This window comes from Acomys minous (genome assembly GCF_964271855.1).
Source record: "Acomys minous genome assembly, chromosome: 7".
NCBI classification, from domain to species: Eukaryota; Metazoa; Chordata; class Mammalia; order Rodentia; family Muridae; genus Acomys; species Acomys minous.
The window spans coordinates 81,089,031-81,114,564 of NC_140488.1; the positions used below are offsets into that span (position 1 = coordinate 81,089,031).

At 41.1% G+C, this 25,534-nt stretch overlaps 1 protein-coding gene across 6 annotated transcripts in view; it reads left to right on the plus strand.

The window, feature by feature from the left end:
- The first annotated feature begins 317 nt into the window (after nt 1-317).
- Nucleotides 318-25,534, plus strand: part of ZFX (zinc finger protein X-linked) — a 46,512-nt gene continuing 21,295 nt past the window's right edge. The window contains exons 1-3 of one of the 6 annotated variants that reach the window (XM_084789340.1): nt 318-564; nt 10,581-10,648; nt 24,909-24,994. In XM_084789340.1, the coding sequence (XP_084645466.1) occupies nt 24,934-24,994 (61 nt within the window). In that variant the 5' untranslated portion in view covers nt 318-564; nt 10,581-10,648; nt 24,909-24,933. Of the gene's footprint in view, nt 565-602; nt 1,105-1,788; nt 2,296-10,580; nt 10,649-14,930; nt 14,950-15,475; nt 15,883-24,908; nt 24,995-25,534 lie in introns of those variants that run through there. The other 5 variants (XM_084789339.1, XM_084789341.1, XM_084789343.1 and 2 more) reach the window with 5 other exon arrangements.

Genomic DNA, 25,534 nt, shown 5'->3' on the forward strand with positions numbered 1-25,534 from the left:
GTCCAGGTAGTTTCCGTTCTCTTCTTAAACTAAGCGACTTGCTTAAAAATTTTATTAAAAAGTCTTTTCTAGATATTTATGGTATACCATTATTATTGAAACATAAGTTACAATTCATATACTCCCAGTGTAACACACGTGTATAGAAAACTATATCACTAAAAATTCCTGTTCCCTGCAGTGTGTGAAAGTCTTCAAAATGTAAACCCTCCCCCCACCCCCCCAAAAAAGGGACCAATTTGGCTTCCTGACAGAATGCTTGTTTATTGAAAAAAATAATTCAGGGTTTGGTAGTTGTTCTAGGAAGCCCCTCTTGCCTGCATGGTTCAAATTGACAAGCCTATTTTCATTTTGTTTCAAAGTTGCTTTTTAAAAGGAAGGCAAGGAACGGCGGGGGTAACTAAATTTATCTTCATCCCCAGGCACCGGGGATGAAAAAAAAAAAAAGAAAAAGAAAAAAAAAAAAGCTCACACACACACACACACTTTTAAGGCGGGAGGGGGTCTGAGGGCCTGCAAACAACTCCAGCCACCGCCTCAGGCCAGGACCCTCGCGGAGAGGCGGTAGGTCTCCCTGGAGGCCCCCAGGGGGTGGTTGCGGCCCACAGCCATGGTGGGGGGTGGCCCGGGCCTCCCGCCTCTCGACGGGGTCGGCGGACCACGGCCTCATGCGGACTTTACTGCCGAGGCGGCGGTGGCAGCGGTGTGTGTGTGCTGGCGGTGGCGGGCGGGAGCGCGGAGGTGGAAAGAAGGGGGGCGCTGTCACGGAAACTCAGGCCGCTGGAGACCCCGCCGCAGCGAGGCCACTGGGTTCCCCGGTTGCGGGGCGTGAACGGCGCCAACCCGGGGCGTCAGAGGGACCCACCGGGCGGAGGAGGGGGCCCATCTATCCTTCCGCATTTTCCTGGGTCTCTCTCCCCGGCGGTGACGTGACGTGCTGACGGCGGGCCCGTGCCGGGGAGCTGGGCCGCTTTTTGTCAGCTCCGAGCTCGGCCCCTCCTCCCTCCCTCCGCCCGCCCCACCAGCCGGAGCCCGGCCCAGTGCTCCAGAGAAAGGCCGGCCTGCAGCAGCCGCCACCGTCGCCGACCGCCGCACGCCCGTCCGGTGAGTCCGGGGTGCCGCTGCGGTCGTGGGGCCTAGTGCGCGCGCGGTCGGCCTGGTCCCGGCCTGGTCGGCGGCCCGCAAGGCGCCCTCCCGCGCTAGGCCGGGCGGCGTGGCGCGCGACGCCGAGCAGGCCCCGAGGAGGCCGCAGTTAGGCCTGGGGTGGCGCCCGGGTGCTCGGAACGACGGCTGAGACGCGTTCTGGAAACGGGCGGGGGCCGGGGCAGTGTCGCCAGGCGGGTGGGGAGGCGGTTGAGGGGTCCTGGGTGGGCGACGCGGCGGACCCGGGGTACCGTGCGGGGGCGAGGCCTGGCGTGGAGGCTAAGGCTGCAGGCATGAGGTGAAGGCCGCAGGCCGGCCGGGCCGATTTTCGCTATGTAAATATCGGCGAGGGGGGGGGGAAGAGGGACGGGGGACAAGATGGCGACCGATCGGCGCCTGCTGCAGGGTACGGCTAAGGAGGGGGGGTTGCCGGGAGGGGGAGCCGCCATCTTGAAGGCGGCGTCTGAGTCGAAAATTCCGCTACAGTCCGTGAGGGGGGGTGTGAGAGCGGGTAGTGGCGGCGCTGGCGACGGGCACCGGAGCCCGGGCGCGGCGTCGAGTGTGCGCGGAGGGGCGTGTTTGCTCCCCATGGCGGCCATTGCCCTCGCCGCCATGATGAGCACTTGCATTCCAGGCATTTGGCGGCAGCGCCACCTTCCTGCCCAGCCTCCCACAGCCCCGTGACTCGCTGCTGTTTCCGCTGCATTTCAGCTTAGCAGCCGCAGGCGGCCATCGCGGCCGTCCTGCCGTTGGAGCCACCTCATCTGTATTGCCTTTGGGCTTCGAGCCTTTTCCCTGGTGTTTGCTGCCGTTTCAGGGTGATCTGCAGCGGTGGCAGTAGTGGGACCGGAGACGTTATTATTGTTGTTGATGCTGTTGTTGTTGTTATTATTATTATTATGATTAATTTTTTTTTCAGACAAAGTCAGACATGGCCGTTAGGGTGACCCTTATGCGGTTGTTCTCCGCCAATCGTTGCTTTCCCGAGTCTGTGAATAAAGAATGAAAAGTGATGGGAAAGTTCTCACCATTCTTTTAACCAATAGGGGGAAAAAGGCATCCTACGAAAGCGGAAGACTAACTATCGGAGGGAAGTTTTTGTATTCTTTTAATGAAGGAATAAGTTGCTTGGGAGGCTGCGCTTAAATTTTGGTATATATCTTTTTTTTTAATTGAGGGAAGTGAAAGGGGAGAAAGCTATTTTCTTATCGGACTACGTAATGCGATGTATTATCTAGCGTACATTTATCCCCCGCCCCCCGGTGAAAGTTCTTTCGATTGCACCCCGCATAACTTTTCTGGTAAACTTGGGTCCCATGTCAGCAGTGCTAGGTGCTAAGAAAGATTAAGGAGGTTTTGTACATTGTCGCTGCAGGAGGCTTGTTCAGAGGTAGCAGAGCGAATGTTGAAATGCACCAACTGCTGAGCGAAAGCTCCATCCTAGTGCTAGAGTACTGTGGGGTTTCAGAAGAGGCATGGTTTCCATTTGAAGCCTCAGGAATGGCTTCCTGAAATAGGTGGCATTTTGAGGTTACAAACTGGGGTGTTTTTAGGTGGTGGCCCAGACAGGCAAAGGGCGTTTCAAGGGTGAAATTTCTACAGAGAACGGCACGTATTTACTGTTTGGCTGAAATGGATAGCATAGGTAGGGAGTGGTAGGAATTGAGGCTTGGAGCAGGGGAGCCCTCTGACTAGAAGGATGACAACATCGGGATCCGTGCTTGACAACCCTCAGTGTGGTTGGACTAAGTTTGAGAGAAGTAGGTTGTAGGTTGACTGGTATTTTTTTTTTTTTATCGTGACGACGATTACAAAGAGTTCTTAGAAGCCATATTTTATTACCTTTTAAAACGATTTTTATTACACTTTGATCCATTTTTGTTAGACGTCTTCTCCTTTTTTCTAGACTCGCCATAAATAACATTTTGCTTAGAGTTGTTGATATTTCTGCAGTAAACACAGAAGGGTTTCCTATAGTTTCCTTTATCATTGTTGAAATTAAGACTGGTACTACTTGAAGATGAGAAATGAACCTACAAGTGTTCCATTGTAGTTTTTTAGGAAGTCAGTTTTGAAAAGTTGTTTGGAAGGATGATTATTAAAAAGCAGTGGCCTTCAGATGCCCTTTGCAATCTGTTTTTCTCCCTGGTGAGAGTAACCGCCGTTTTGTTTGAGAGGCTAACTAAGGTTATTTGCTAAGCCAAGTCTTCCTGCATCTTTTGATTAATATTTGACTTTTCTAGCTGCTTATGTGGGAAATGTGTCTCTTAGAATTTTATAATACAAATGTGTGACTTATATAGTTACTGTTACTGTTTCCACTTTTGTAGACAGCCACAGGTTGGAAATAGTGCTCCCGGAGAGTGTGGAGGGACTGGGAGAGTTTTTCATAAGAGGCCATGGCAAACTTTGAAGAAGTTCTCTTACGCCGGGCAGTGGTGGCACATGCCTTTCACTCCAGCACTTGGAGTTAGAGGCAGGCGGATCATTTTGTGAGTTCAAGGCCAGCCTGGTCTGCATAGTGAGTTCTAGGACAGCCAAGGCTACATAGACCCTGTCTCAAAAGAAAAAATTACATTAAAAATTCTCTTTAAAAAAAGGCTTTTAAGATGAAGTTTGTGTGTGTGTGTGTGTGTGTGTGTGTGTGTGTGTGTGTGTGTGTGTGTTGGGGGGTGATAAGAGCAGTCAGAATGCATAATATACAGTGTGAAAATTTTACATTTAGTAGTTAGCAGTTCTTTATAAAAAGCTAGATAGAGGATATTAAAATTTGAGATGAAATTTCAACTTATGTAATTAGGAAGATTAGTAAGTATATAGTTTCCAGCAGGAATGAGTATCTACAAAATTCTTTATACCTGAAAGGGCAGAGACCTTGATAATTTGGAGAATTGACTGGTGGAACACTAACTATTGCTACCATATCCAAGCCTTGGCTAAATAAGATGCTGGTTTTTTATTTATGGGCACTTTCCAGGTAGATCATGACTTCCTTCTTTTTTTGTGTGTGTGATTTCCTTTTTTTAAAAAATGTGCTTGTGGATGCTTTCAAAGACATTTCCCCTTCTATTGCTTGTAAATGTTTAGTCTCCAACACTTAGACTTGCATTGTCACTGATATTGTATGTATTATGCTTATGCACAGTGTCATTTTTTAAGCTTATAAAAACCCATAACAGGCCCCCAAAATCAATCCTTCACCCTTAACAAATATCTAATTTTTGTTTTAAGTTCTAGTCCCAGCTCCCTGGCTGGCTTCAATCTCCTAATTCTTTTGCCTCAGCCTCCTGAGTGCTCCTCAGGCATGTGAATCACCACAACTGGCTTAGAGTCCTTCATAGTTTGTTTGTTTGTTTGTTTGTTTATTTCTAGAAAGGGTTTCTCTGTGTATCCTTGGTTGTCCTAGACTCACTTTTGTAGACCTGACTGGCCTCAAACTCACAGAGATCCACCTGCCTCTGCCTCCTGAGTGCTGGGATTAAAGGAGTGCGCCACCATGCTGGGCAGATTCCTTCTTTTTTTTTTTTTTTCCCCATAACAGAAAAGGCTAACTGACTATTTATTTGGCTGTCAGTGACACTTCGTATTCTTGATTTTTTTTCCCTCTGTGTAGGCTTTTCTGTTTGCCTTTTGTTTCTATGTAAGGATTGCCCTACCTCTATGTAGCCTTGCTGCCTGCATACACCTGGACCTGCCTCCTTTGGGATGGAGCTCTGTCAATTCAGTCTCTCTCTTTTTGCTTTATTTTATCCTGTTTGTTTGAGACAGTTCTCTTTATGTAGTCCTGGCTCTCCTGAAATTCATGATAGGGTAGGGTATGATAGACCAGGCTGGTCTCACCCCTGAGTACAGGGATTAACTTAACCTGTCTGATTTGGTCTTCTGAAACTTTGCTCGTTCCTTTCCCAGTCCTTACAAGTATTCTTGGGTTTGCTTCTTCTATAGTAACCTCACCTGTCTTCTCTTTGCTTTAACCAGTACTTATTACTCCACCTTTTCCTAAATCTAGTAATTCCCAAGTCAGGAAATTTCTACCACACACCAAAAGTGGTGTGTTTTACACACTTCTGTGCCTTTTCTGTCTCCTATGGTGGCATTTCCCTCAAGGTTTATCTGCTAGCTTCTCTCTCTGGAGTCTTCTCTGCTAGTTCAATGTCTCTTATCATACCTACATATCTAATCTCTCTCTCTCTCTCTCTCTCTCTCTCTCTCTCTCTCTTTCTGTCTGTCTCTCTCTTTTGGTTTTTCAAGACAGGGTCTCTCTGTGTAGCCTTGGCTGTCCTGGACTTGCTTTCTAGACCAGGCTGGCCTGGAACTCACAGCTATCCACCTTCCTCTGCATCCCAAGTGCTGGGATTAAAGACATGCGCCACCACCGCCCGCCCCCATATCTAGTTTCTCATCCAGCATTTGAAGTGTCTACTGTGTCTTAACAAACTTATCCTGCACATATATAGGTGACCATTGTTATTTATAGGATTTTTAAAAAATGCACAGGGTCCTCATACAACTTCCATTTCTTGTTCTTTCTGCTGTTAACACCATCAGTTTTCCTAAGCTGTTATTTTTTGTCCCATAGGACAATATGGACATCTTTAATTTAGCATTTAATCTTTCATGTTTTAACTGTATATTTGTAGTTTTGTTTCTAAATAGAATGTAGAGACACATTCTTATTTGTCTTTGTCCCCAAGCAGTACCTGGAATATGATCATTATCTTCCCAATTATCTAAATTATTGGGCGCAGTAAATTTGGTTTAGTTGAATAGTTTCCAGCTATTCAAATTCAGTTATCTATCCAGTATGTTCTTTGACCAAGGGATATTCGTTTTAAGGCACACCTATCTTGTTAGGACAGCAGGTCAAACCCAGGTGCTGAGTAACCTCTAGCCCTAGCCCATATCTGATTGGAATATAGCCAACCTGCCCTTATTCCTTCATGCCAAATTGTTTTTCCAGACAGCATTTTTAAAAATCCATATTACCTTAAAACCTTTTTTTCTTTTTGCTTAGCAGGAAGTACACTTTAAAGAAATTATGTGGCCTTAATGTATGTAGCTATTTGTCTTTTTAAAAGTAGAGCTTTAAATCAAGTGTTTCAAAGTAATTATTAGAGTTCACAAATTTTAGTTGTGATGCGAGATTTTATATACATACATATATACTTATACACACATACATACATGTATGTATATATGTATGTGTGTGTATGTGTATAAGTGCATCCCCTTTCATCCACGTTTCTATTTTCTACATGTAATAATTAAAAAAAAATTTAGACAGGGTTTCTTTGTGTATCCCTGGCTGTTCTGGACTCAATTGTAGAACAGGATGGCCTCAAACTCACAGAGATCCGCCTGCCTCTGCCTCTCTTGAGTGCTGGGATTACAGGTGTGAGCCACCACACCCAACTAGCATTGTTTTAATGTATAACTAAAATAATATCAATTATTGTTTTTTAATTATATCTATTGTGCATTGTTGTATATATTGTTTTCAATGAACATTGTTTTGTTTTGTTTTTTGGTGGGGTTTTTTGGGGGGGTTCGAGGCAGTTTTTCTGTGTCGCTGAGCCTGTCCTGGAACTTATTCTGTAGACCAGGCAAGCCTCAAACTCAAGATAATCTGCCTGTTTCTTCTTCCTGAGCACTGGGACTAAAGGTGTGCACCAGCCTGCCTGGCTACCAAACATAGTTTTTGAGATCCAATTTATTGGCTTTCCAGTGTGCTACAGGAATTCTTGGGGATTCCTAATGCTCTTGTTGGAGGTCCATGAGGTCAGAATTACTATTTTTTAAAAATATATTTTTTGCTATTTGTTGTAAAGATTTATTTATTTTTATGTGAGTGCTCTATCTGCATGTACACCTGCAGGCCAGAAGAGGGCATCAAATCACATTATAGATGGTTGTGAGCCACCATGTGGTAGCTGGGAATTGAACTCAGGACCTCTGGAAGAGCAGACAGTACTCTTAAGCTCTGAGCCATCTCTCCAGCCCCCAGAATTATTTTTATAATACTGTTGTTTTCTCCTTTCATTTACATTCACCTGTATATTATCCAAGTATTAGAGAACACATGATTCACGATGTCATAATGGAGTAAGTTCAGAAACAGTTGGAATTTAATCTTTCTTCTATGAAGTGAGTCATTAAAAAATATTTGAAGAAACGTTAAAATAGTTGCGCTTAAAACTAACATTCTAAAATATTCATGCTCATATATAATATGATTTTTACTGAGTTAATATTTCTTTTTTATATTTATCTTTTTAAAATTAATTCTTGTTACACCTCAATGGTTATCCCATCCCTTGTATCCTCCCATTCCTCCCTCCCTCCCGTTTTCCCCTTACTCCCCTCCCCTATGACTGTGCCTGAGGGGGACTTCCTCCCCCTTTATATGCTCATAGGGTATCAAGTCTCTTCTTGGTGAGTTAATATTTCTAAATGTCTTTTTTAAAAAAGAGACAAGCTTTCACTCCCTTTTCAGAGGTCCTGAAACTTGGCAATCCTGCTTTTTAACCTCTCAAGTGCTTAGGAGACAAGTATGTGTCATTATATTCTACTCTTAGTTTAAATTTCTCTAAGTATGAGTGACCAAAAAATTCTCGTAATCCTTTGTTTTTGAAAGCGTAACAGTCCTGAAACCAAAAAAAATTGAAAATGCTTTTGAAGTTTCATACTATTTGTGGGGCAAGCAGTGCTGGGCATCAGAGTGCTTTTGGATTGATGCTAGGCAAGCTTTCATTGATACTGTATTTAAAAATTAAATGAAAACACAGTGGTCTATTTATTTCTATGGAGGTAGGACACATTAGGCTGCTTGCAGTTTCAGCAATTTCCAGAGGTGCTGCTGAGAACATCCTTAAACAGTTCTCTCTTGGGGTTTAGTAGAAGTACAATTGTTGCATTGAGGAAGTCTGTGCATTGTCAGTTTTACTAGGAATTGCTGAAACACCAAATTATATTTCATTTGACACTCTCACTAGCTGTTTCTGAGCTTGTTTCTACAGATCATTGCCAAAAGATTTGGTTTTGCTATTTTCCCCAAATCTGTTAGGTGTAACTGCAGTCTCCTTGCTGTGTTTATTTTCCATTTCTTTGGTTACTGTTGGGGCTGGCTGAATCGCTCCCTTCAAATTTACTGGCCATTTGAATTTTCTGAGAATCGTTTGTGCATATGTCCTTGATCAATTTTTTGTGTTTGACTGTTGCCTTTTTCTTATGGCTTATGGATATTTTTATATTTTGGGTCCTAAAGATTTGTGACTATATACACTGAAAATATCTTCCTGTTGTGGTTTTAGTAGCTTTGTTTACTTTTTGTGTAGGAGGTCTTAATATGAAAGTAGCCACTTTTTGCTGTTTGTGTCTAGAAATTCTTTACTCCAAAGTAATCATAATACTGCACTTTTTTCTTTTTCTTTCTTTTCTTTTTGAACCAGGGTTTCTCTGGCTGTCCTGGAATTCACTATATAGACCAGGTTGGCCATGAACTCAGAGATCTGTCTACTTCTGCCTCCCATGTGCTGGGATTAATGACATGTGCCACCATGCCCCGCTCTGTGCTTTTTCTTATATACAGCTCATCTGGAATTTTGCTTTCTAGTGGGTGATGTAGGGATCTCATTTATTTTTGCATTTGAATTTCTCAAATAGTTCAATCTATCTCCCCAATGCCTGAAGTATACTGTAATCCACACATCTGCATATCTTTTTATTTTGTTTGAATTTTAATTACATTATTTATTTGTGTGTGTGTGTCTGTCTGTCTGTCTGGAGGTCAGGTGACTGACCTGCAGGAATCAGTTCTCGCCACCATGTGGGTTCTGGGGGTTGAATTCAGGTTGTCAGGTTTGATGGCAAGTTACTTTACTGCAGAGTCATCTCATTTGGCTTCACATCTGTTTTTAGTTTCTCTTTCTGTTTTTATTGACCTGTTGGGCTAGTTCTATCACTGTCACCTTGATTTAATGATGATAGCTTTATAATTAACTCTTAAAGTGTTTTTTTTTTTACGGATTCATAGCTGTTTTTGTCTCTACTTATTTTAGGGTTGGATTTTCAATTTCCAAGAAAAATGATTAGATTTTTATTATATCTTACATCTATTGGAAACTCTAATCTTGCTTTATAATCTTTGTCATCGCTGTAAATCAGGTTTTCTTTTAGTTTGTTCTTTCCTCACCCTCCCTTTGGTGGTACTAAGGATTACACTCAGTGATTAACATATGCTACACCAGTGTTTTTCTGTTCTCTCCCCCATGTATCCTAGGCTGTTCCCAAACCAGCTGTATATAGCCAAGGATAGCCTCTTGTGATCCTCTAGCCTCTATATCCAGAGTGCTAGGGTTATAAACATGTACCATTATGCCCTGCTCTTTAATAGCTTTTCAGATAGCCCCATACATGTGATGTTGGGCATTGAACCCAGGACTTCATGTATGCTAGGCCAGCAAACCCATCTTCAGCCCCTTCAGTCCTTTTTTTTTCTGAGACAGGGTTTCTCTGTGTAGCCTTGGCTATTCAGGACTCACTTTGTAGACCAGGCTGGCCTTGGAATTCACACTGATCCACCTGCCCCACCTCCAGAGTGCTGGGAGTAATGTCATCATGTGCTACCAGGCCTGGCTGGTTGTTGGTTTTTTTTTTTTTTAATAATTTTTTCCACCTAGTTGCATATGTTGGCCTTGAATTCATTCTTTAGCTAAGGATGGAATAGAATTTGAGATTTTCTTGCCTCAGCCTCTGGAATTAATGGGCTGCCAGACTCCCTTCCCAACGGTGCTGAGAACTGAATCTAGAACGTTTGCATCCTAGCCAGACAAGTGCTCTGCAGCTGACCTATACCAGTTTCTTTCTATTTCATTTTTTAAATAAGCAGCATGATGAATTTATCTTACAACATTGCTGAATTCTCAGGACCATATGCCATAGATTCTGAGATGTACTTTCCCTTTCTACAATTTTAACATCTTAAAAATAGAGCTCCAATATGATGGTATCATATAATAACTATATGGCAGCTGTCATTGTATAGTTGTAATTGCTTCAATAATTAGATTTTGTCAACACTTTAAAGAATATGTGCATTGTTACATATTATTTCATGTCAAACAAAACAGAACACAGAAATGCTAAATGTTTGTTTGCCTTAGAAGAAAAATCCCACAGATAATTGTAAAGCATAGTGGGGAATGCTGCACCACCAGCACTTTCTGACAGAGAACAGTTTTGTTAGGAACAATTGAACAGGTTTGAATTAGAAGAGCAATCAATTTACAACAGAACCCTGAATATAAATTGGGAATATTCTAATTTCTAAAAATCCTAAGTAATTCCAAAAGTTACTTTGGCAAGTCTGAATGAAAGTTCTAGATAATAAGGAAATAGGATGTCCTACTAATTGATTTTTTTTTTCTCTCTCTCTACAGGTGCGTATCACTGTGCCCAGCTAACCTTGTAAGATGAGTTGGGGAGCATTCCCTCTTTTTTGAAACAGGTCTGTTTAATAGAGGTGATCTAATTATTGAAAGTTGGACTGACTCCATTTTTAAAACTGTACTTGGTTTCTTCCTTTTTTGGTTGAATTTGGGTTTGAAGTATTAATAGCCCCTTTTCTCCCATGGTACATCCTTTTTCCTTGAGTTTTTTTCTTTTTTTCGTTTTTCTTTTTTTTTTTTTTGGTGGTAATTTGTACAAAATAAGGCTTCCTAGAAAAGTATAAATTCTTAAATATTTTGATCTATAATACAGGTGTCCTTGACGATAATTAGAAAATTGACTTTAATTTCCATTTTTCTTACGTGTTGTCAGCACTTATCCGATTTCTCAAATTGTTCATTTTATGGATGCTTTGTGTTTCTCCTCTTGAAGCTATTATGCTTTTCTTTCTGCTTTGTCTCTGTGTGTTCTGACATTGAAAACAATGAAGTCGGAGGCTTGCTCACTAGTATTTAGCTCATTTTTGAGATACATGTATTGAAGGTAGACATTTTTTTCCTGATAACTAGATCTTATAATTTTGATACTACTTTGTTTTTTGGTTTTTCTTTTTTACTTATTTACTTTTTAATTTTTTGGGGTTTTGTTTTGTTTTCCCGAGACAGAGTCTCTCTGTGTTAGCCTTGGCTATCCTAGGCTCGCTTTGTAGACCAGGCTGGCCTTGAACTCAGTGTTCTGGCCTGCCTCTGCCTCCAGCCTGCCTCTGCCTCCCAAGTGCTGGGATTAAAGGCTTATGCCACCATGCTGGGCTGTTTTTTGGTCTGTCTGTCTTTCTTTCTTTCTTTTAATTTATTTATTTATTATGAATACAGTGTTCTGCCTGCATGTACACCTGCAGGCCAGAAGAGGGAATCAGATCACATTATAGATGGTTGTGAGCCACCATGTGGTTGCTGGGAATTGAACTCAGGACCTCTGGAAGCGCAGTCACTGCCCTTAACCTCTGAGCCATCTCTCCAGCCCTGTTTTTTGGTTTTTCAAGACAGAGTTTTTCTGTGTAGCCTTGGCTGTCCTGGACTCACTTTGTAGACCAGGCTAGCCTCAAAACTCACAGAGATCCACCAGCTTCTGCCTCCCAAGTGCTGGGATTAAAGACCTGTGCCACCACACTTGGCTTGATACTACTTTATTTTTGCTATTAAGTGGTTCTAAATACATTGTCCTTTTCATAATTTTTCTGTTAAAGACAAAGTCTCATGTAGCATTAACTGGCATCAAACTTGCTGCTCAAATTTGCTACTAGCATTAACTCTTGGTCCTTTTGCCTCTATCTCCCAAGTGTTATTGTGCCTATCTTCTGGCTTTTCTTTTTTTCTATTTTCTTTTGGTTTTTCAAGACAGGGTTTCTGTGTTACACAGAGCTCTGGCTGTCCTGGACTCTTTGTAGACCAGGCTGGCCTTGAACTCACAGAGATCCTCCTGCCTCTGCCACCATGCCTAGCCCTGGCTTTTCTTTTCTAATTGTATTGTATCACAGTTGGGGAACATTGACTGATACGAAATTTAATTGTGTGCCCTAGTGGCGCACGCCTGTAATCTCAGCACTTGGGAGGCAGAGGCAGGCGGATCTCTGTGAGTTCGAGGCCAGCCTGGTCTACAAAATGAGTCCAGGACAGCTAAGGTTACACAGAAAGACCATGTTTCCAAAGACAAAAAAAGCCCCCAAACAAAAAGCATAACTCAATTGTATTTATACCAATAACAAGCAACTTAAACCAAATTTAGGAACAAGCATAATTTAAAGATCAAATAGCATATAATGCCTTAGGCAGTGTAGCTTTTGTTTGTTTTGTTTTTGTGTTTTTGATAGGGTTTCTCTGTGTAGCCCTGGCTGTCTTGGAAATTTCTCTGTAGAACAGTCTGGCTTTGAACACAGAGGTACACTCTTTGTCCTGGTGTATATTACCACACTTGGTCTGCTCCCTTTTTGAATGATTAATCTTGACCATTATTTGGCTTCTTCCTTTAACACTGTCATAATTAACTTTTCTCTGTATGTGTAATGGATATATGCTATTACTGTTTTGGTTTTTTGCTTTTTTGAGACAGTCTCACTAGGTAGTTCAGATTGCCCTGGAACTCACTCTGTAGACCATGCTGGCCTCCAACTCACCTGCGTCTGCCTCCTCAGTGCTGGAATTAAAGCTGTGTGCCAATACTGCCTGGCAGTGTATTACTATGTTTTAAAACTCTTTTTGTTTTGTTTTGTTTTTCGAGATAGGGTTTTTCTGTGTAGCTTTAGCTATTCTGGACTCACTTTATAGACCAGGTTGGCCTCAAACTCACAGAGATCCACCTGCCTCTGCCACCCAAGTGCTGGGATTACAGACATGCCCCACCATGTCTGGCTTGTATTACTATTTTTTACATGCTAGTTCTTATTTATAAATATTTGACTTGGAATTCATAATAGCTAGCTTTCTAGTTTGGTTAAATTGTTTTGTGGTTTTGTTTTAAATGCAAATTAATTGTAAAAATATAAAGCTTTATGTTCTGGCATAGTTCACACATTTTGGGAAAAACTTGACTTTTTAAAAAGATTTATTTAGTATGTATATAATGTTCTGTCTACATGTACACTTGCAGTCCAGAAGAGGACATCAGATCACATTATAGATGGTTGTGAGCCACCACGTGATTGCCGGGAATTGAACTCAGAACCTCTGGAAAAGCAGTCAGTGCTCTTAACCTCTGAGCCATCTCTCTGGCCCAAACTTGATGATTTTTGAAAGAGTTATATCTAACAATTTTATTTATTTAAAAAAATTTGTAGTGATTAAATTTACATGATAGGCAAACACTTTACCACAGAGCTGTCTCTCTAGCCCCAGGTTCTCTGTGTCTAAAAGTTAATGCTGCTAATTTACATGTCCCCTTATTGACTTCAGTTTTCTTAGAAGTTTTTCCATTTTTTCTGTATCAGCTCTTTACATGTTAATTACTAATGTTTTTAGTTTAGTAATATAATGACTCAAGAATTTATATGTTCAAAGCCTATTGCTAATTGCATTAACAAAGATCAGTGTAGAAATACTGTACAGTTTTGCAACTACCAATTTAAAAACATAGTTCTAGTTATAGAAAGGCCCAGTATTATATTCTTGCCAGTAAATAAGTCATGTGGAGACTATTACTGGTGTTAGTATAATGTATTTAGGAAAAGCAGTAATAGAAGTCATGTGTGAGGTATAGTGTAGAGTATTAGTTACTCCTACTATTGGTGGGTAGGACAGTGATGTTAGCAGTGTTCATAGTTTGACATGGTGGCACACATCTTTTTAAAAAATATTTTTTTAAATTTTAATTTATGTGCATGTGTTAGTGTAGGGGTGTCAGGTCTTGGAGTTACAGACAGTTGTGAGCTGCCATGTGGGTGCTGGGAATTGAACCTGGGTCCTTTGGAAGAGCAAGCAGTGCTCTTAACCACTGAGCCATTACTCTAGCCCTGGTGGCACACATCTTTAACCTCTGCATTTGGGAGGTAGGGGCAGAGGCAGAGGCAGATAAATCTTTAATTCAAGGCCAGCCTGGTCTACATTGGAGTTTCAGAACAGTCAGGAGTACATAAATGTACTGTTTCTCAAAAAAATCAATTAAAAAAAATCAATCAAAAAAATAAGTAAATGTTCATAGTTTATATTCGTGGTGTTGATTATAGAGCCCAGCTTCATACATGCCAGGAAATACTCTACTACTGATCTACACCCCCAACCATTTATAGTTTATAAATTTTTAGAATGGTTTTTTAAAAAAGATTTATTTATTCATTTATTACTATGTATACAGTGCTCTGCCTGTGTATACACCAGTAGGCCAGAAGAGGGCACCAGATCACATTATAGATAGATGCTGGGAATTGAACTCAGGACTTCTGGAAGAGCAGTCATTGCTGTTAACCACTGAGCCATCTCTCCAGCCCTTAAAATGTTTTAAAAAGTACAAAGTGGCAATATGTGATTTCTTAAGATAGTCATGCAACAATTAAGAAAAGAATTAGTTTGAATAAAATACCTAAAATGAGACTACATTAAACTGAAAATGTAAGGCAGATATGGTAGCTAGCATATGTCATTTCAGTATTCAGGAGGCTGAGGCAGAAAGATTATTGTAAGTTCAAGGGCAACCTGGGCTATTGCATCATGAGACCCCTTTTCTTTTTTTCTTCTTCTTTTTTTTTTTCAAGACAGGGTTTCTCTGTATAGATAAATAGCCTTGTCTATCCTGGAAGTGGCTCTGTAGACTGGGCTGGCCTCAAACTCACAGAGATCGTCCTTTTTCTCCAGAGTGCTGGGATTAAAGGTATGTGCCACCACTGCCAGCGTAGAGACCCTTTAAAAAAAATCAAGCTCCACAATGGCAAATGACTCACCTGGTGAGGGTGCCTGCTGCCAAGCCGGACTACCAGGGTTCAATTCCTGGAGACCACATGGTATGGAGGACTGACTCCAGGAGAATATGGGTTTTGAGAATGTGCACACCCACATGCATGCACTCATAAACACTAAATAAATAAATGTAATGAAAAATTTAAAAACAAACCCAACATCTCAAAGCTCCTTTAACTTCTAATGTATTACAAAGGGTTTTGTTTTGTTTATTTTGAGAGAGGGTTGCTGTATAGTTCTGGCTATCCTTGAAGTTACTATTTAGACCAGGCTGGCTTCAAACTCAGAGATCCTTCTGCCTCTGCCTCTGCCACTACAGTGCTGGGATTGTACCAGCACAGCCAGTGTAAGTTGTTGGGTTTTTGTTTTTTGTTTTTGTTTTTCGAGACAGGGCTTCTCTGTGTAGCCTTGACTATCCTGGACTTGCTTTGTAGACCAGGCTGGCCTTGAACTCACAGAGATCTGCCTGCCTCTGCCTCCCGAGTGCTGGGATTAAAGGTGTGCGCCACCACGCCCAGATGTTGTTGGGTTTTTGTTTGGTTTTTGTTTGTTTGAGAGAGTTTCTTTGTGTAGCCCTGGCTGTCCTGGAACTGTCCAGGCTGGCTTTGAACTCATAGAGATGATGTGCTTGCCTGTGTCTCTCGGCTGTGATTAGACTTCCTGACTTCCTTCCTTCCTTCCTTCTTTCCTTTCTCTTAAATGCAAGGATATATAGCACTCATTGAGAAAAGGAAATGCATAGGAAAAGTACTCAACTTTAACAACTCCCGAAATGATTAGGTCAGTGATTGACTTAATGCTCAGTTGGGGAACAGATTGGCACATGTTTCAGGAACAAAGCAAATGGGTAAGGAAATATTCTCTGATAATATCAACATTTCTTTTTATACCCCTTTTTGTTTTCGAGACAGGTTTTCTCTGTGTAGCTCTGGCTGTTCTGAACTTGCTTTATAGACCAGACTGGGTTTGAACTCACATTGATCCATTTAGCCTCTGTTTCCTGAGTATTGGGATACAGGTGTGTGCCACCAGGCCTGGCAACACCAACATTTCTTTAACCTGCATTGCATTTGATGGAAATTGACTTTTTAAAAATTTTACCTATGCCAATTTTATTCATGTGTGCTCGTCTAATGTAGTTTAGTTAATCTCTACTCTATATTCAATGCTGTCTTCATTCTCATTTTACACACTCTACTCCAGTACACCTACAGCTAAAGGCAGAGAACTATGTGAGTAGGACTTCTGTTGAAAATCTCAGCAGAAGTTACAAAGCAACATAAAAAATTAGTCACTATGAAGTTGAAAAGGGTGAACTGGAGTCAAGTTATATTTGCTTCATTATGATAAACAGTAGAATGTTCTATGGTAGCAGTAGGTTGGTAAATTTCTGCATGCACTTGAAGGGCAGTGCTTTTCTAAAAGAGAGTTTATTGCTTTATATATCTATCTGAAAACAAGTATGAAGCCTGTGCTGCTCCTACCCTCGGCTAGAAGCATTTAACATAGTGTGGTATTGTTAGCTTACACAAACAGCTAAATTTAGAGGCTATTTTTGGCAGCTCTTAATCTGAGCAGGAATAGAGGCTTTGGAAAAATAGGGTTTTAGGTTTGTCATTCTAGGGCCAATTTTTAATAGATTGTGAAAGTTTGGACTTTTAAACTTTAAACAAACAAAACGTTGAAATTACCAATTGGCACAGAATGGTTTTATGGGAAAACTCATCTGTAACAAAAATTTGGCATTTGATGCCTGAGTGAAGCATACAAAAGTTCCAAGTGGGACAGGGCAAGGAAGAACAGGGTTCTTTCATCACAACAGCAGGCACTTTTTTCTTCCTTTTGACAGAGGAGGTGAGTAAGATTGTTTGAAAATAAAATAATCTGTTCTTAGGAACTAGGGTTTGAATTGATTACTTACATATGTCTCAGAGTATTTGGTCTGTTGAATGTTACTGAATTTTATAATGTGTTATTAAGTGATCCTTTTTTTGTTTTGTTTTTTGTTTTCGAGACAAGGTTTCTCTGTGTAGCCTTGCCTGTCCTGGACTCACTTTGTAGACCAGGCTGGCCTGGAACTCACAAAGGTCCAAGTGTCTCTGCCTCCAGAGTGCTGGCATTAAAGGTGTGAGCCACCATCAGCTGATTCTTCTTTTTTTTTTAAATTTTTGTCTCATGGATGTGTTTCTTTTTTACACACTTGCATGTTATTTTCTAAGGTACATTTAAAAAATCATGACTCTAAATTTAGCATAGAATAAATATCAAATGACGTTTCTTTCAAAATCACATTGAGAAAAAAAATCCAGAGGTGAGAGGAACCCTGCCTGAAATGTACTTTTCATTAGATTTATTTTTTCACTAGATTTATAATGACTTTCTCCTTGAATAAAAGCACTTTAGAATCTGTTAGTGGCAAAAATCAAGAGAGTTTTAGTGAATCTGTGGCTAAAAATTAGCATCCTGCAAATTCACCAATGTCCAAAGCAGATAGGTGCTAGTCAGATGATTAATGCAGAGCCATTCATTTCCCTGTCAATATAGGTAGGTCTGTCTCTGGTGGTGTTGCCGCAGGGAATGCCTTAAATGATCTGAGTGGCACATTTGTTTGTAAACATGAATTTACCAAGCGGGTGCTGTGGCAAGAAAGGTTAAGGTAGTGTTTGTTTAATTTTGTGATACTGGAGGGGTGCTGTACTTCTGAGCCTTCAACTCACAGAGATTTGCCTGCCTCTGTTTCCTGTATGCATGTGTCACTAATACCCAGCCCTCTTTATTTTTTTGAGACTAAATTTACTTTGTATCACAGTCAGGCCTCAGTGTCCCAAGTAGGGTAGTATTATAGGCCTGTGCCACCACAGGCTCAGCTAAGAGACAGTGTTTTAGGTTGGCTTATAGTCTGAAGGCTATGCTGCTGGACCTGAAAAACATCTTTTCACCATTGAAGGAAAGCCTGACTGATTGTGTGTTTTGTTTTGTTTTCCCTCTGTGTACTTATACTAGAAAGGATGCTTGTGACTTAATAATTAACTGTTTGAACTTCAATTCATGGCTTGGCAAAACAGATTTTCACTGGGGCTGAGGAAAGTTTCCCAGCTGTCAAGTGTAACTAATTTAGCAACTTTGTCTTTAAATGTAGACAACCAAAAGGAACAATGTTTTTGAGGAAAACCAGTGGTTTAGAAGAGGCATCATGGTGTAAACCTTTAATCCCAGCACTTGGGAGGCAGAGGCAGGTGAATTCGGGGCAGGTGGATCACTGTGAGTTTGAGGCCAGCGTGGTTTACAAAACGAGTCCAGGAGAGCCAGTGCTACACAGAGAGACCCTGTCTCAACCCCCACACCCCAAAAAGAAAAATGAAACACTAGAGAAGACAGTGTATCTGGGAAGACATTTTGTCCACCAAAAATTTAGAAGATTGCTATGGGAACCCTCAGTTTAGGAACTAAAATAGGATCTCTTAGCTGGGCATGGTGCCGCACGCCTTTAATCACAGCACCCGGGAGGCAGAGGCAGGCAGATCACTATGAGTTCGAGGCCAGTCTGGTCTGCAAAGCGAGTCCAGAACAACCAAGGCTACACAGAGAAAGAAACCCTGTCTCAAAAAACCAAAAAAAAAAAAAAAACCAAAAAAAAAAAAAAAAGGATTCTCTTGCTGGGTGTGGTGGTATACCCCTTTAATTCTAGCAGAAGCAGGTGGATCTCTAGAGTTCTCAGACAGGCAGAACAGCCAGAGATTAAATAATAGAGAGATCTTGTCTAAAAACCAAAACAAAACAACAAAACAAAGGACCAAGTTAGCTAGTATAGAAAAGTTAGTAGAAAGGCAATTACGATTAGGGGTTGGAGAGAGGGGGGGGGGAGAGAGAGAGAGCGAGAGAGAGAGAGAGAGAGAGAGAGAGAGAGAGAGAGAGAGCAAGAGAGAGAGAGAGAGAGAGAGAGAGAGAGAGAGAGCACGCGCGAGAGAGCAAGAGAGAGAGAGAGAGAGAGAGAGAGAGAGAGAGAGAGCGCGAGAGCGCGAGAGCGCGCGCTCAGTGGTTAAGAACACATCCTGCTTATAGAGGGCTAGAATTCAGTTCCCAGGATCCATGTTGGGCAGATCATGGCCACCTGTAACTTCAGCTCCAGAAGATCCACAGCTGGCCTCAGTGTGTACCTGTGCTCACACACACATACCCTTACACATAAATACACAAATCAAAAGCAATAAGAAAGTTAAAGTGATAATAGAGGACAGATTTAGGAGTACTTATCCTGTGTTAGAAATTCTAATAAGAGTGAATAGAGAATAGAGAAACCAACAGAGTGGCACTCAGGAGTTTGAGGCCGGCCTGGACTGCATGAGTTATGAGCCAGCCTTTGCTACATAGCGAGACCCTGTCTCAAAAACAAAAAGACTGACTAGAGAAAATGGAAGGGACTAGGGTTAAAGCTCAGTGGTAGAGCACTTAATCTAGCATGTGTCTAGGATTAGTCTCTAGTTCTGAAATAAATCAAATGCATTAGCATTGTCTGAGAAAATGTAAGAAAATATCTCATATGCAAGAACTTAGAGTGAGACAGAAGGATAGAAAGTTAAAGGCCTGCCTGACTACAGAGTAAGTTAAAGGCTGGTTTGAGCAGCAGTGAAATTGCTTCAAAAAGTGAAAAAGAGGGCTGGGATTCAACCCAGTGAGGGCATTTACTCTGTATTCAAGGCCCTTGAAATTTCTAGTACGAAAAAGCCAAGAAATTAAAAGAAACATAATTAATATCTTCCCTCTAAAGTTAGACTCTTATCCAATTTTGCCATGTTGTTCAATATTAGCCATGATTCCTCCAAATATTCTCAAATCCAGACTCATATTTCCAATCTTTAAAATAGAGCAATATAAACACCCACACCCAGTCAAAGGGAAGAGCAATGGCAAATTATCTCTTAAACTAGGAATCTGGGAGAAAAATTCTGGACAGGTTTGCTTTTGTTGCTCTTTGTGAAGTTTGAACCATCTCATCTGTTAGATATAACACAAATTAGTTCTCTGAGTATGACAGAAAAGATTAGAGTCAGCCATACATTTTATTAAATCACCAGGAGGGGATATTTTTTCTAAATTAGGGTGACGGTCTCAGAGGTATTTTGAGGGTGTTTAAAAAAGTAGTAATGGGAGGCTAGAGCGATGGCTTAGAGGTTAAGAGCACTGGCCGCTTTTCCAGAGGTCCTGAGTTCAGTTCCCAGCAACCACATGGTGGCTCACCACCATCTATAATGCGATCTGACGTTCTGATGCCCTCTGCTGGCCTGCAGGTGTACATGCAGGGAGAACACTGTATACATAACAACAATGACAAAGTAGTCATAGTTTTGGTGCTTTTTCATCTGTATTTCATTGTGCTCTGAAGCATTCTGTTTGTCTAATTTTGGGGTTGGTTCCTGCTCCCCAACACACAGACACTTTTTGTTGGCCCACCCTTTTTTTCTTTTCTTTCTTTTTTTTTGGCCCACCCTTTTTAACCACCCTTACTTGATCATGGTAACACTTGAGAGTTTTTCTAAGTAGTTCACATTTTAACAGCATAGTTTCATTTTGATTGCCAGAAGGAATTAACAAGTGTAGCCCCAGAGGGGTCACAAGGCCGCCCTAGGCACACTCACTTCTGCTTGTAAGTACAAAATGTGGTTTTCCATACCTGTTTGAGTTTTGTAATGGCTCTCTTCCGTGTGTGTGTGTGTGTGTGTGTGTGTGTGTGTGTGTGTGTGTGTGTGTGTGTGTATGTGTGTGTGAGAGAGAGTGTGTGTGTATGTGTATGTGTGTGTGTGTGTGTGTGTGTGAGAGAGAGAGAGAGAGAGAGAGAGAGAGAGAGAGAGAGAGAGAGAGTGTGTGTGTGTGTGTGTGTGTGTGTGTGTGTGTGTAGATGAGAATAACAACAAATAATTCTCCTGGCATATTGGGTGTATTTGTAGAGCCCCTGAATGTTGGGGAGCTGCTGAAGTATTCTGAGGGTAGGGGAGTGCTGTGATCAAAGCAGTGGTAGGAGGATTAGCCTTCACAGATAGCAGGAATGCCTCAGAACTTGGCACCAGGTCTGTCTTGTTCTGGGTTCCTCGTCATTTGTTATGGGAGTGGCAGAAAAGAGCAAGGCCACTTGAGAGGCTATTTTCATGCTTCAGGGATCAGGAAGTATGAAGCTGAGAGACAGTAATAATGCTGGAGACAATAAGAACTGGCATGGGTTCCTCAGAAGTCCTGTGGAGAAGTAGTTGACAAGGTGTAGCACCCTCAAACTGTGAGTGGGGAAGAGGGAATAGTGGCTGAAAGAAAGAGTTACTAGTCGGGTGGAGGCGTAAGTTGCAACTCTGAGCATGTAGAGTTTGGTGGTCTGTACAAATAATACTTGAACCAGGGGAGTAGAGAGAAAACAGTAAGAGAAAGGAGTAAGTCTACTAGACTAAGGTCAGGCAGTGGTGTATTGTGGTGAGGAGAGCCAGGGCAGCTACTGTGTAGAGAAGGGGAAGGGAGTTACGATGGTGCTTCGAAGACAGGTGGCAGTGACCTTCAGAATCTGGATTTGATCTGTCAGAGTCTAATAGAAAAGCCAAAGAAGATAAAAGCCGAGTAACGTGCTTGCTTTACAAGTAGAACGATTTTAGAGTTGATGGGAATTAGTCTTATGTAGGGAGAGGCTTAAGTACCTTAATATATCCCCTTTGTTGCCTTAGTTGACTTAATTTCATGTAACATTTCATTATGCTTAGACGGTTAACTTATATTTATCATTTCACAATTGCATTTTTCAAAAGGGAAGAGAATTATAGCTTGAGGTAGGGAGTGGGTAGTCACAGCTTAGAGCTTGTACACTTTGTTTTTCATGGTTGAACCGTTTTTTGTTTATTAATCTAGCCATCATTTGTTTTCATTTTAACTAGTTCTTAACACAAATATAGCTATTTCCTGGGAAGGAATAGACTCATTGCTGGCACATTGAAAAACATTATATAAGTTTTGGGATTCTCATGATACTACTTTAAGGACTTTAGGAATTCAGCACATAAAAATAAGACATGCAGGGGTTGGGCTCCCTTAGTAATGTACTCTTGTACAAGCATGAGGACCTGAATTTGGATCCTCAGCACTTACGTAAATTCTGGGGCTCATTAGCTAGTCAGCCTAGCCGAGTCAGAGTTCAGTAAGAAACCCTGTCTCCAAAGGTAAGGTGGAAGTGCACTCTTGTTTGCAGATCCTAGAATCATATCATTAGGTTTCTGTGTATAACCTGAAGTAACCATACAAGACAGGAAAGCAGACAGGGGACAGGGTGAAAATGCGAGCCTTTAACTGGAGATGGGGGAAGAGGGAGATGGCGATAAATACAAGAAGGATGTTTAGAAAAGCCATAAACCTAAAAAATAATTTTAAAAACAAACAGAATGAGGAGGAGAGCAATCAAGGAAGACTCTCATGGTTGGCCTCTGAACTCTGTATGCACACACAAAGCCTACCTGCCCACATGAACATGTATGTATTCAGTGCATGTACAAAAAAATATGACATAAAAGTAGCCATGGTTAACAAAGTACACTAAGAAACCGAACATGCTCTGGAAGTTATGAGTAGGAAGAAAACATTTTCAGGGTTCATGCATATGTTTGATTTATTGGGGAGGACATTTGCAAGGAAAGAGACAAATGCAGAGTTGAGGTCTTTTGATTTATTTATTTTTTTTGCTGTGTAGCCAGGTTGGCTTAGAACTTGGCAGTCTTCCTGTCTCTGCCTTTGAGTACTAGAGTTACTGATGTGCCTTGGCATACTGGGCCAGGGTTGGGATATTCTGACATTTTTGTTTATTGAAGTGTGTGTGCATGTGTGATAGTGGGAGGTACTTGGGAGAAGGTTAGGAAAGATGATGGAAAAGTAGTTTGGAGTTAGAACTTAAGATAGTATGAGCTTGAACCTTCATTGAACAGAGAAAGCGATGCTTAAGAGAAATGATACTTTTGTTAAATTTTTCATAAGCATATAGCCCCATTTAATTTGTCTTAGAAAGTAAGAAAGTACCCCCCCCCCCAGAAAAAAAAAACCCAAAAACCCGGTGTGGTGATACACACCTTTAATCCCAGCATTTGGGAGGCAGAGTCAGGTGGATTGCCGTGATTTCGAGGCCAGCCTGGTCTACAAAGTGAGTCCAGGACAGCCAAGACTACACAGGGAAACCCTGTCTCAAAAAAAGAAAAGAAAAGAAAAACAACAACAAAAGGGTGTTTCTATTTTCTAAAATAGAAAAGGGAGAATTAAGGTCCAAAAAGCTGTTGGTAAGCCTCCACTTCTTGCTTCATCTAATTCCTTATGGTTTCTGATTTTTTAGGGCAGGAGTTTGATTTTACTGTGCTCAAAAATGAACTTTAAAAATTAAAAATTAGCTAGTGCTAATTACCTATGGCCAAAAGAGTTAAATACACCAAATATTAAACTGCATAAATCAGGGGGTTAAGAAAGGTCATTTACTCAAAGTTAGGAATTCCAGAGTGTGCTTATCACAATTGTGTTTACTATAATTATGTACTTTGGGAGGGTGTCTATAGGGTTGTTAAAGATAGTGTTTGAAAGAGAGACTGTATAAGTTTTGAGAAATAATGGAAAAATTGTACAGAAATTCCCCACAATAAATTATGGAATGAATTTTAGTTGAACCTTAAGAAAATTAGTTGCTGCATAGTGGTCACTCAACACCTTTGATCCCAGAGTTTGGGAGGCAGAAACAAGTGGATCTCTTGAGTTTGAGGCTAGCGTGGTCTACAGAGCAAGTTCCAGGAAAGCCAGGGCTACGCAGAATCATTGTCTCAAAAAACCAAACGAAAACCAGCCAACGAACCAAACAACCAACCAACCAACCAAACAACCAACCAACCAACCAACCAACCAAACAGAAAAAAGAAAAGGAGTTAAGTAATCCTGTGAAAGGATGATTTGGACTTACTAAGATGACAGTGCTAAAGCCCTGGAAATGCTCTGTATCTTGATCCCAGGTGGTGAATAAAGGCTTTTGGGACAGGGGAGGGAAACACATGAAAATTCTGTTACTTAGCCCAGATTGGCCTCAAATATTTAGCAATCCTCCTGAATTCTGGGATTACAGGTGTACACCATCACAACTAGTCATGTTTTAAGTATATGTGAACATTCATCAAGATGTGTGCATTTGGGTCTACAGCAGTGGCTCAGTAGTTAAAATCATTGGCTGCTCTTCCAGAGGACCCAGGTTCATATTCTAGAACACATGTGGTAGCTTACAACCATCTGTAACTCTACGTCTAGCCAAAGGTACAAAGCATGCATGTTGTACACATATATTCATGCATACATGTAACATACATAACTGTATTTTAATATTTTTACTGAGTGTGTGGGTGTAGGCGATTTTTTTTTTTCAAGGTAGGATTTCTCCGAGTAGCCCTGGCTTTCCTGGAACTCAGTTTGTAGACGATGTTGGTCTCGAACTCAGAGATCTGCCTGTGTCTGCTTCCTGAGTGCTGGGATTACAGGCATGTGCCACCACCACCAAGCTCTAAATTTATTTTTATTTTATCATTTTGAGACAGGATCTCATTAGACATGGTCATACTATGTAGCTGAGACTGATTTGAAAGCCTCTTTGTAGCCCAGATTGATCTTGAACGTGTGAGTTCTCCTGTCCAGCTTCCCAAATGCTGTGATTATAGGTGTATACCTGTCAATGTTTCTCAATTTAAAATGAGCCTGGATAAAGGTGATCTTTTTGATTAATATGTTTATATGTTAGATAGTTGTTCATCTGTTGTATAACTTGAGTTATATAAGTTTTTTTTAAAAAGGATAACCAAACTAATACTGGCTTCACTTTCCCCTTTGATTTAGGTGGTGTGACTGAGAATTAAAGGCCATGGATGAAGATGGACTTGAATTACAGCCACAAGCACCAAACTCATTTTTTGATGCAGCAGGTATAATGACTTGGATTGTTGTACTTTTCACCTACCAAACTGGGAGGTCATTATGGGTCCAATTTTTAAACTTTCACATTGTTAGTCATGCTTGGATTTCAAAATCTACAAATATGAAAGTGAGCACATTATCATCCCCCTTCTTTAAAAAGTGGCTTCCTTATAGCCGACTTTTAATACTCTTGTCAGTACAAGTTGAGTATCCTGAATCCAAAAATTCCAAATGCTCCAAAATCCAACACTTAAGAGTGCTGACATGACACCACAAGTTAAAGAAAATTCCATACCTCACTTAATGTTATGGTTTGCAGTAAAATCATGTGCATATGAAAAGTACGGTGTAAAATGACCTTTAGGCTATGTATGTAAGGTGCATATGAAAGAAATGGATTTCATGTTTAGACTTGGATCTGTTCCTATGATACTGTTATCTTTTTGCTCAGTTATCCCACTGAGTTCTGTTCTTTGTCTCCTTGAAAAAACATTCCTTGATTAGATCTGCTCCACTTGATTTTCCTCCTGCCACATACAGTTTCTTGT